Consider the following 12,729-nt stretch of genomic DNA (forward strand, 5'->3'; position numbering starts at 1 on the left):
CGCTGTTCTAGCACCTGACGCAGTGTGAAGATTTGGTCAACACAACCCCTACCAGGCCGGAATCCCGCTTGCTGCTCTCGGGTCAGTATCTCACGAGCCACCGTAAGGCGACGAAGCACAATTGACGCCAACAGTCTCCTTACAACCGGGGTCAAGCTGATCCCCTTGTGGTTACCACACTCACTACGCGCCCCTTTCAAAAACTATTCCAACGTCCCATGCGAACATACCTGCATTCCCCCTCTCCCATAACCATTGATTACATCTTATCGTGATGAGAGGGTCCAAGCATTCCTATGACTCATTGAGTTATACTGGAGGGTTCACTCAGACACCTACAAGTTGGTCAACAGATAGAAGCCTCTTAGTCGGGCTGTAAAAAGTACGGTGACCTGCTCCGTAAGAGCTCGAATCACTGTGGTCGTACGTCAGCAACTTCGTCCCTCCCATCCAATACAAGCACGAAATTCGTAATTGAAAGTAGTGCCACATCGGCCGTCACGTGTCGTCAGCCAGATCATCTGACACGAACAACATATGAGTAAGCGGAAACATGCCCATGCTTGAACCTTCCTTCTTACACTGTCTCTTCGCGACGGCTAATCACGGTTGTTCAAAAGAGAACGCCTTAGCAGTCCCTGAACACAATGCAGTCCTTTGCACTTCGGTAGTTCTGGACGTGGTTTCTTTACCAAATCAATGTTCGAAGTGTTATTGCCGGAGAAGTTATACCGTCCGGCTGTATCCAGAGTCCCGGCGGGCACATCCCTTGTCAACCTCGTTGAATGATTCCGCCACAAAGCGCAGACCATAACCGATTACTAATATCACAAACTTATCAGAGATAAACTGACCGGTCCAATCATTTTTGAAAGACGGAACCAGATCGTCAGCATATCTGAAGCTCTGAAAGTGCCTACTTGTAAACCAACTTGGTCTTTCTGACAATTTACCAGGGAGTCCCGTGGGATATCATCCGTGACAAGATTAATCGACAGGATAGTTTACACACATTTGCCTAAAGCTATGGGAGCAAACAGCAATGAGGATACGCACGAAACTCTAAGAAACACCTCTTTCGGGGTGAATCCAGATACTGTGATAGAGGGGCAGCTTTTTTCCTTATTCGGTGAATTTAAGTGTTGTCTGTCAAATCAGACAGCACCATGTCCCAAGATAACCTCAAGAAACCATAGCACAGCCTAACAGCTCTTCGGAGCCGAGGTTAAGCCAACAAAATGCGTGCAGTTTCCGCAACGCCGTGGACGGCTGTTTCACTTGTATAAGCCAATGATAGGGTCGAGGTGGCTCAAGTGGTTAGAGCGCGAATTTACTGACCGGAAGGTCCGTGGTTCGAACCCGACCTCTGCCTCTCGACTTCCCCTGTCTAGACTTGGGCGACCTGACAGTATCCCAGTCCTCGTGCCTCCTTCGGGTGGCATGGCAGCTAGGCACCGAGAGGATGCTACAGCTGAACGATTATTACCATTATTATTATTATTATTATTATTATTATTATTATTAATAGCAAAGCCAGATAAAAACACTGATGATGCACTGCGGAAAAGCCATACCAATTATTTGGAAAAAGAATTATGATGAAAAGCAGAAAAATAATGCATGCGAAAGGACCTAGTTCTATCCTACAAAAACATCTGAGGAGCCTACACATCAAAAACTCAATCAGACAATCGGGATAGAAACTGGCAGCGGAAAAATTCACGCATCGGTTAGCCACCATATAGTTCAACGTCTCCAGCCAAGTGCAGTGACGAAATCGTGAACCTGACGACTCCGTAGGCAGAACCTTCTCATCAACTACTACAGAAATACAGACGGAGTCGACCAGTTAACTCAAACGTAATGCTGTTTTGTTCGCAACCAGTGCACAACTCACCAATCACGATCAAAAATGTGGCATCGACTACCGTTAAGCATCAATGACTGGGTCCCCGAATAGAGCGCTCATCCAATAGAACTAAAGGTCGACAATCAGTTGGATGGATGAAGTAGCCCTGACAGGCTTCCGAATTCCAAGCAGACAAAATGGAGTTTTCAGCAATTTGCGTACGCATCGAATTTGGTCATGAATTTAGTGGACAAGTGTGTTAAATCACACTTGGGAATTTAAATGTCTGAAACTGAATGACCGTGAAGAGAATCAGGACAAGAACAGATGATACTAACAACGTTTTACGTTGAGTTAAGGATAAGTGACATATTCGTCGGAATTTGTCCGGACTAATAATACTAATACTAATTTACTACTTAAAGTGCCTTTATGCAGATTTTATACTTACCAAGCATTGTCTTGCGCCCGCTATTATTGACGTGCGTAGCCAAGCCAAAATCGCCTACTTTGACATTGAGGTATTCTTCATCTGACGCACCGTACAGAAAGCAATTGTCCGCCTTCAAGTCTCGATGTAAGATAGGTGGCTGTATTTTGTGGTGCATATAGCGAAGGGCATCCAATATCTGGTGCCACCAACGAGTGATCAGGGGGAATTTGAGAATACACTGTCCCTCGAGAAAATTCTTCCGGATAACACTGCCAACGAAAATTGGGTGGGTCAATAACAACAAAGGCGGAATACCTTTTCAATGTTCCTTCACCCATTAACTCCTGAATAATCACCACACCCTTCTCCTCGATCTGATTGTTCGGGTCCTCCATATCTATCCATTCGCGGAAAACATCGAAACACCGAACAATGTGAGGATGATTCATTTTTAGCATGATTTCGGTCTCTTTGAACATTTGTTGGCGTTTTTCTTTAGTGTCCACGTGCTCCCTCTAAAAATTGTATGCATAAAATTTAACTCGTGTTTCTTGCCTTGAATTCACACCAGGCCACATTACGAGCTTCCACCGTGTCGTAGCCTCGATAGACGAACTTGTAGCCGCCTTCGCCAATCTACTCATTGAGAAAAAAGGTACCAAATATTACCTTAAGGTTATGTTTGATCCACCGACCACATTTAGATTTAGCAGAGACACGCTGTTTGGCTTCTTGTTCTGCCTGATATTTTTTCAACATTTCTTCTTCCTTCTTCTTTTCTCTTTCCTTTTTCCTTTCTTCCTTTGTCTTTTTCCGCTCGGCAGCTGCAGCAATGGTCTGCAAATCTGTTGGCTGACCACTGGCCAACATTGGTGCAGCCTCGCCAATGCCCGCAGACCCAGTTCGGTCCAACGAACCAGCCTGTGAGAGGGAATCTTCATCATCTGACTCGACCTCATGAGCAGGGCCAGGGTCAACGATTTTGACTTTCTTGGTTATGATTTTGTTCAGACTATCTTGTTGAATACTCGGTTTATTGGACTGGTCTCCATTCAAAGCAGCCGTTTCGGCCGTATCACAGTTAGGCACAGGGTCCAAAGATGTGGCTGTGGAGGAGTTGGGTTTACTTTCCTCTTTAGGGTTCGAAGATTTCTGCGAGCTAGAACTCATTGGCTTTGGAAAAATAAGAAAAATGTCAGTCAACACAAGTGAACTGCAAACAAAAGAGCATTCTACCGAAAAAATTAATAAATTCGATCGCTGAATGGACTGTCGGACTACGGAGAGATACAGCTAACCCAACTGACAGAAGCATGGATGCAGTGTGACTGAGTCTAATAGTTTCACATGCCTGGATCTCTTAAACATTCAACCCTCTGGAAATTAAGTACAATGAAGTTACTTTCCACATCGACCACCATCGGAACACCTGTCTGGTCTCCAATTCCTCTCATGAGTTTCCATCACTGCGGCAGCAGCTTCTATTGTGAATCGGTAACATCACCTGCTAAACTGCTAATCCCGGAATCACTATAAGCATCATTATCAATGGCAGCAACACATGAGAAGAATGAGCATGTCGGTTTATTTGGAGAAAAAATGGGACGGGGAGATATGACTAGGATTGGTCTACCATAAACATCCAAGTAATCTACACCTCCAGCACCCAGTCAAACAATCTGGATAGAAGCTGACAGCATGAACCCCACCAAAATCGTTTAGCCACCATACATTTCAGTGTCTTTGGCCAAGTACAGGGATGGTCATCTCTTGAAAGATGAGCACCGGTTCTTCGTAACACCTTTCGTTCTCGTACATTTCATATCATGTCTACCTCTAGGTTTGTACTACGCCGAACTGAGCAAGGAACACAATGTCTCTTCCCGGCAGGCGTCAATTCGCAATGCGTAACGCGGCCAAGCCACATTAGCCGGCAGTGTTGAATTCACTCCTCAAATGAAGTACCTTCTGCTTCACCAAAACCAGTTTCCTAATGACTTCATTATGGATTCGCTGATTCCATCTGTAGTTCTGAGACAGTTGTAGTCGAAGACGTAAAGATGTTCGTCGAAGTGACCAAGCCTCATGGCCGTAAGATAATAAAGCAGGCACTGTGGTCTGATACATACATCCTCTGATACAGCCCGTGATATATCTTTCTGACACCATAAGTGGCGGTACTGGTGAGGTTTCACTACACCGTTGAGCTGAATCCACGTAAAACTTAAAGAAAAGGAGGGGAGGAGTCATCTTTAACAAAGGCTCAGAAAACGCTACGGCGAGTTGTATGATAGGTACTTAGTATAAGTGTCCGACAAAAGCTTTCTCGTAAGGTAATGCACCAACTAACGCTCCAGAGGCTATCGCTGCTGACAAGAAGTGCAGACGACAATCTCTTATAGGCTCCAGAGATCTATTACCCAGTTTGTCTCAGGGGTGCATTCCCGTGATGAATTGCATTCAGACAACCCCTAGACTAGACTAGTAAGCTCATCCTGCCCGGTCTAGTTGTCTACTAGATGGGACGGATTGGGTACGCAGGAAAATCTAAGATAATAGGATAAAAGTATAAGGCTTCATGAGCTGGTTTGCACGAAACAAACGACACACGCCAAGGCAACAAAACCGATCATGGACTACTCAGATAATCGTAATCGAACTAGAAAGACTAATAGGAACATGGAGTGAAATAAGTTCCGAATACCAAATCACCCGTTCAGCTGTTTAGGTGTAGCAACCTTTTGATACCTAACTGCCATGCCACCCAAAGGAAGCACGAGGGCTGGGATACTGCCAGGTTACCCGAACGCAGACAGGGGAAGTCGAAAGGCAGAGGTCGGGTTCGAATCACGGACCTTCCGGTCAGTTAATTCACGCTGTAACCACTTGGGCAATCTTGCCCCCACCAAATCACCCATAAACTTAAGTTAAAAAACATCTAATTAAGTTAAGGGGCTAGAAACAATCTGGTTGCACGCAAATGGGGAGCGGAAAGTGCCTTCATTTGGAATTCGGCCTTGCAGTATCCTTTATATGAGAAACCATTCTTCGAATCATAGTTCTATACTCTGCTGACCTCGATGAACACTGAATCGCTTGCAGCCACGCAGCATGAAGGCGTTGTTAAAAAATCAATGAGTGAACGAAGTTTAAACCCCAGTATGGCTCCAGCAGGAACCGATCCGAAATTTAGTAGTTCTTTCCGGTATGAACCAACCACAGCCAAGATTGAGGCCGACACGAATTCAATATCCGTCTAGCTTACAGCTTTGACAAGACCCTGATCTTTAGATAGCAGCGCAAACAGGCATCTAATGGATAACTGTGTACTGGAATCAACAGCCGGAATTGTTTACGTGAAAATTTGGAGGTAAGGACACATTGGCTTTGGATAAATTGTCAGCAAATAGATAAATGGAGTACGCATGCATTAGAAACGATAGATCAAATATAGGAAAGCCCACCAGTTCCCCACTGGGTTTCATCTGTGTTTCCCCCAACCGACGAACCTTGGCTCGGTATCTTCAAGAGATATGACGACCACTGCCAAGGCGGCTGTTTACCAAATTCCGAACCTTACAAAAGTTGGAATAATGACACAATTCGAACCTGCTCTCTCTCTCTCTCTCTCTCTCTCTATGATAGAAGATGCACTGATCATACTCTCATGCTATGCTAAATGATTGAACAACACGACACTTAGCGCCAACCTACAATTTCGGCCTTCCTCAACCTCTAAGGAGCCCTTGACTAGTAGGCAGACCAGTTCTCCTACTTGGATAGGAAGTTACCCCCTGAAGTTTGTAAACAAACTCCATGACCTCTATCCCCACATTTTCGATCGCGTAGGAGATTGTACGGTAGTTAGTCACCACCATCCACTGCTGGCGTACTGTCACCGACGACGGCAATCGTCCGCGCATTTGCAGTACTCATGATAATACGTGCGTTGCATTTACTGATCGTTCACAGGATTGGTTTTAGCATGCCACTGCGATTTTCAGGCAGTAACAGAGTTTGTTCGTGACGTTTCCAACATCGGCCTACCATGGCGTCCAATTAAAAAGCGGCTCCCTGAGAGTACTTGGCCCGACATTTTCCATCATTTAAAAATGCTTTAAAAGTATCCTATGCATAGCGAATTCTTGTGGGGCTACTGTCGCCGTAACTATCTAAGGGGGGACCACGTCTCGGTTGCAAAAATTGAAGAACACAAGAAACGAAAAGTGGATAACAGTCGTAAAATCAATCATTACACATGCAAAAGCGCTTATCCTCTATAATAAATCTACAGAGTGCTTACCCTCAGATACCACCACAAAGTTGGAGGGGAAATTTACGACGCTTAATACGTGTGGGAATCTCTACCAATTCTGTCGTATTATTTGGAGTGGCATTTCGTGTTTTCAGCGATCAGTCAGTAACTTTCCAAAAGCTAAAACGAACCCATAGCACAATGGCTTACGCCGAAAAATCACTGTTTGTGATCAAAATGCCGGCGAAAATAAAAACCATCAGATTCTGGAGAATGCGAGATAAAGGTAAAAGGATGGAAGAGAAAAAAGGTAACTGGAATGCGTCAAAGAGCTCCTCTCGGATATGAAATGTCTTCCGGACTGGTCAAGCCAGATCCAAGGAGGCTCAGCGGTCCGTCGTCGTTGCTTCCTTCTCATATTCACACATCACAATAAAGAATTGTGGCAATGTTCAACTATTAAGCTCAGTAGATCCGTCTACTCCCAGACACAACGGACAACAACAACAGTCCCTCTCCCAGAATAGCCAAGGGTGTCTAGCCATTTCAAATACAAATTTGAAAGCGAGCTTTATCACCGTCGACCTGTTGTCCCTTGTCAGCAGAAACAGGTGTATTCGATGTTGCCATAGCAGCAGGTTTGAACGAGGACGATCAATCTAACACCCTCTTAGGACTACACTTCCGCAGAGAAGGAAACCAAAAGACCCATCGAAGCTGTGCAGAGATGACACCATCATCTACGTGTAGGCGAGTGATTTCAGTGTAAAACAAAAGTTATATTGACGACTGATAAGTTGTCGCGTGCAATCTGTGTATCTGTAGAGTACACGAAAAGCTCTCGTACACAACGCGGTACCGGCCAAGGGTGCCTACACCATTTATTTTCGTGATGGACGAAAAAATAAGGCAAACGATGGAGGGCTTTCCAAACCATGGTATTCAAGCAGCGATTGACGACAAACCTTATTGATCTCGAAAGTTATATGGTTCATGCCTTCGAAGAGAAGGCGCGGGTGTTTTTCGGATGAACTGACCAGTCATCCCGTCATTTGGCATGCGCTTCGCATCTATCATCATGACCGCCAGCATTGACAGCAAAACACCACTTATACGTACTACTGAGTAACTGCGCTTTGCACACACAATTGTAAGGTCGATCTTCTAGACAGCAATCACTGGATATGCCACGTACAATCCAGGGAGGAGCACTCGAAGTTGTGAATAGCTTTACGCATCTTGAGAGTTGTATTAGCTCTGAATTTGGTGTGACAGAGATCAATGTACGAATCTCCAAGGCTCACATCACGCTTGCTGTGGCGGCAAAGCGGTATATCCCTGCATCCCAACGGACGTGTGTATCAGGTCACAGTACGGACTGTCTTGTTTTTTGACTGTGTGACGTGGCCTATCCCGGCAGCAGAACCGAGATACCCTCAGGTCTTCGTCCACCACTGTCTCAGAACTATGGCCAATGTAGGCAAATGCAGGCTAATATAGGCGAATCCGTAGCGAAACGATGATAAAGCGAGCGTTCGGTTGTGCAACAGGCACTTCCGCAAATGAATGTGCCCAGCAGCAAGAGCTGCGGTGATTTGGTCATATTTTGCGCATACCAAATCATCGTTTGCCGAATACTGCTGCTTTCCGTGCCCAATTCAGAGTGGCGCAAGTTGGGAGGTGGCCAAGTAACTAACTTCATCAGACACCATGCTGTAGCTAATACAACTACCGAAGTAAAATTCTTCACAACCTCGAGTGCTTATGCTTTAATTGTAAGGGATGCGTTGTACGTAAGGGATGGTTGCACGTTCTGAAGCATGACTTCGTACTCTGAAGGTGCAGGACACATACCGAAAGGTGGTGTGACGGTGGTCAGTTTGTTCAACAGCACTTCGTCTTCGTCTTCAAGCATTGGGACGCTGTCGTCTGCATTGACCAGATCAACAAGGCTCTCACCTTCAACGGAGTTTTTGAGGAGCCCCGGGTGTCAGCCTCACTGTTTCAGCGATGACGAAGTTGAGCGAAAATGGAGGGTGAACATCACCGCAAAGAAGCTTTTATAGAATTCCTATAGACTTACAAAAATATGGAAATATGTGAATATAAGGATTGGATTACGTCCACAAACTGCGAAACGCCCTGCTGAGCGAGCGCGGTTAGAAGCATTGACCGATCGACCAAATCGCACGTACCCTTGAAGTCAAGAAACAGTAAGATTCAGACATGGCCCAGTCGCACCCTCAATGGTGCCCGTGCATACAATCTATTGCCTGCAATGCATATCCCCCTTCTAAATCCCCCTACTTGACAGTCCGCTGACAGTGCTGTATTTACGCACCAATTTATCGGCTCCCGCCTCCTATGCGCAACTATGTACCCCACCTCCCCAAATCGGTGAACAAAACTGTGGCAGCTACAACCACTGTACGGCAAGTACGCGGTTCTGACAGCTGATAATGATGACGGCGATGACATGTGGCGTTACTCTATCACCTGATGGGGTATGAAGGTGCGGTCGATGCAGCCCCGAACCCGGTGGGAATGCCGCTTGGTGCTCGAGTTAGATTCCGCATGCAGCCATTAGACGACGAAGAATCAACGACACCGGGACCAGTGTCATAACGGGTCACTACACTCACTGCGGGTGCCTTTTTTGAAGGTGAGTACTATTATCGACTCTTCCCAGTTTTGAGGTAGGCCCGTCCTGCCAGATAGGCCCAAATAGGTTATAAGGCGCTGAGTGAGTACACCGCAGGCAAAGTGTCTTCGGGACAATGAGCGCGGTGATGCTTGAATGAGGATGTACATACTAACACACCTGAATTGCACAGTTGACGTGTCTCAGAGACCGGGAAGCCAGATTGGAAGTAACGGGTGGCCAGCTGAACCGCTGCTAAACCACCTAAANAACCACCTAACAGTATTTTTTTTGCTGAACATCGGAGTCCTTGAAAAATTTACTGGGAAGGAACTCCCGAGGATCTGTCGAACGAATCAAGCGGGGAAACCTGAGATTTCCGTAATTTTTTGCTTCTTCTATTTGGAAGGACGCTTAAGCTCTATGACAACACAACGCCCAGTCGCCCGTGCTCAGCTTCAGTGGGCACGCATCACGGGAAGTGTGCATTGGGTCATTATCTCTGGCCAACAGAATACATTAATGCGGAGTAAATCCACAAAAAGAGCAAGAAAACCTGGTGCTCTGCTTGCTTGTGAGTGTGAACATTAAACGCAGTCAAGCCGACTGGACGCTGGGGTCTCAAATTGATTTTGACGTGCTTAGGTTCATTATTTAATCTGCCATCAGTCAGTCTTGGTGCTGCGACCTGAAAAGGCAGTACTCATAATGGGATGGAGTAAGGGTGAGGGATTACTTGAAAGTGCAAGAGAAACATATTTACACCTTTTCAACGTTGACACGAGACAGCGGGTGGTTGAAGCACAGTCAACAGTCTCCAAGGCAACGGCTGGATTGAGGGAACCATTAGGAAATTGTGGAAGACTGTCAAACTGGCTCTGGAGTAATGCTGCCTACCGATACAACACTGCGAAATAGTCCTGCAGAGTACACTCCGTTGTGTTCACTTCTTACCATGCCCTAAGACAAACGAGCGACTATCCTGCACAACTGGGCGTCTATTTCATGTGCCGTTCCCAAACTGGCACGTAAGTACCGTGCTTATGCCCTTGTGTTCACTGCTCCAAGCCTGTTGTGTCTTGATGTACGGTAGTGCAACTCTGTGTCGGTCCCTTGGCTTCCTGCTCCGCCCACTATGGTATAGCAAAAGGCACGGTAGCTGTACACAGCCCTTTATGGAGACAAAGGAAAATCAGTACAACTGTTTATATATAGGGTAGTCACAGAGTGTTCCACAAGGTCGTGCCAGAATGTCCGTGAGGGGGCGAGAACCGTCGAGTCAAGGTGCTTGACTCGGATTGGCTGGCATTCTGACCAATCAGGGCATGCCTACGTCTGGCCCGTGTCCTGCACGTGACACATGCATCCAACTGATGTGATGTTCGGTTATTAGGGACGGCTGGCCCCCGAACAAAGCCCTAAGTGCTTTCCAATGAAGTGGGACGTACCTAGTGTATCCCTAGCTTTACATATAGCAAGGGGAAAACTGGTCAGTTGGTTAACAAAATGTCGTCATCATCATCATCGACAGCATGTTTTCTGTGTTCAACACTGATGCTTCGCTGCCGTACAACCATGAAAGGCTTGTTGGGAAGGAAAGAATGAAGATGGATGGGGAATGGACTTAGTGCTAGATTACTACAACCATTCAGAGGTGCCTACACCTCCAAACACTCATTCAGGCAATCCGGATAGAAACTGACAACTAGAACGCCATTGGTATCGATTGGGAGCCATATCTTGAGGCGTCTCCAACCGGGTGCAGTGGAGATCATGTCCCCATCTCGGAAAGCGAGTAGCGCCGATCGCACCCAAAACGTTTCGTAGTCTCTTTCGTACCCCTCTGACAGTTCAAGGGTTGGCCACTTCTCAGCTTACTCCATTCTGAATTTGGCACGAAAAACAGCACTCTGTTCGCAAAACGATGGTTCGGCATGGGAAATACATGGCTTGACCAACGCAGCTTCTGGTGCTGGACAGATTCTTCAATGAAAGTCCTCGTTGCATAGCCCAAAACTCGCTTTCTAAATGCTTCGTTGCGTATTCTACCACACCAACTCACACAAGCCATGGACCTGAGGCAGCGCTTACCGAAGACCCGAAGATGTCTCCGTTCTGTTGCTAGAACAGGCCAAACCCCACAGCCACACATCATCATCATCATCATCATCATTGTCAGCTGTAGGAACCGCGTACTGGTCGTACACTGGTTGTAGCTGCCACAGTTTCGTTCACCGATGATTTGGGGGAGGGGGTAAGTAGCTGCGCATTGCACGCGCGAGCTGTTAAATTGGTGCATAAGTCCAGCATTGTCAGTGGGCTGTCAAGTGGGGGATTGGGAAGGCAGCTGTGCATTGGAAGCAGTAGTCTTGATGCTAAAGCTCTGACCGAAAGCTGCCACCTTGACGTGGTAGGCGGGCTTCAGTGCTGCAATGATCCCGCGGGCTACACTGGCTGGAACTTCGTTCCACAAGGTGCAACCATGCCAGGAAGGCCAAAGGGGAGCAGCCAGACCAAGAGCAGCGAGACCCCGTACTACGAGTAATCGTGCTACGAGGCGGTCTGAGTCAAGGTGCTTGACTCGGATTGGCTGGCATTCTGACCAATCAGGGCATGCCTACGTCTGGCCCGTGTCCTGCACGTGACACATGCATCCAACTGATGTGATGTTCGGTTATTAGGGACGGCTGGCCCCCGAACAAAGCCCTAAGTGCTTTCCAATGAAGTGGGACGTACCTAGTGTATCCCTAGCTTTACATATAGCAAGGGGAAAACTGGTCAGTTGGTTAACAAAATGTCGTCATCATCATCATCGACAGCATGTTTTCTGTGTTCAACACTGATGCTTCGCTGCCGTACAACCAAGAAAGGCTTGTTGGGAAGGAAAGAATGAAGATGGATGAGGAAGGGACTTAGTGCTAGATTACTACAACCATTCAGAGGTGCCTACACCTCCAAACACTCATTCAGGCAATCCGGATAGAAACTGACAACTAGAACGCCATTGGTATCGATTGGGAGCCATATCTTGAGGCGTCTCCAACCGGGTGCAGTGGAGATCATGTCCCCATCTCAGAAAGCGAGTAGCGCCGATCGCACCCAAAACGTTTCGTAGTCTCTTTCGTACCCCTCTGACAGTTCAAGGGTTGGCCACTTCTCAGCTTACTCCATTCTGAATTTGGCACGAAAAACAGCACTCTGTTCGCAAAACGATGGTTCGGCATGGGAAATACATGGCTTGACCAACGCAGCTTCTGGTGCTGGACAGATTCTTCAATGAAAGTCCTCGTTGCATAGCCCAAAACTCGCTTTCTAAATGCTTCGTTGCGTATTCTACCACACCAACTCACACAAGCCATGGACCTGAGGCAGCGCTTACCGAAGACCCGAAGATGTCTCCGTTCTGTTGCTAGAACAGGCCAAACCCCACAGCCACACATCATCATCATCATCATCACACATCATCCCATCATTGTCAGCTGTAAGAACCGCGTACTGGTCGTACACTGGTTGTAGCTGCCACAGTTTCGTTCACCGATGATTTGGTTGGG

At 46.8% G+C, this 12,729-nt stretch overlaps 1 protein-coding gene across 1 annotated transcript in view; it reads right to left on the reverse strand.

The window, feature by feature from the left end:
* Positions 1 to 12,729, reverse strand: part of T265_14606 (hypothetical protein) — a gene marked incomplete at both ends in the record, with an annotated part of 95,689 nt that overhangs the window by 80,169 nt on the left and 2,791 nt on the right. Inside the window, 4 exons of the mRNA XM_009174390.1 lie at positions 2,301 to 2,551; positions 2,598 to 2,797; positions 2,952 to 3,441; positions 11,270 to 11,394. Coding sequence (XP_009172654.1) covers positions 2,301 to 2,551; positions 2,598 to 2,797; positions 2,952 to 3,441; positions 11,270 to 11,394 — 1,066 coding nt within the window. The remainder of the gene's footprint in view (positions 1 to 2,300; positions 2,552 to 2,597; positions 2,798 to 2,951; positions 3,442 to 11,269; positions 11,395 to 12,729) is intronic.

The sequence above is a fragment of the Opisthorchis viverrini genome, assembly GCF_000715545.1.
Source record: "Opisthorchis viverrini unplaced genomic scaffold opera_v5_226, whole genome shotgun sequence".
Classification (NCBI taxonomy): domain Eukaryota; kingdom Metazoa; phylum Platyhelminthes; class Trematoda; order Opisthorchiida; family Opisthorchiidae; genus Opisthorchis; species Opisthorchis viverrini.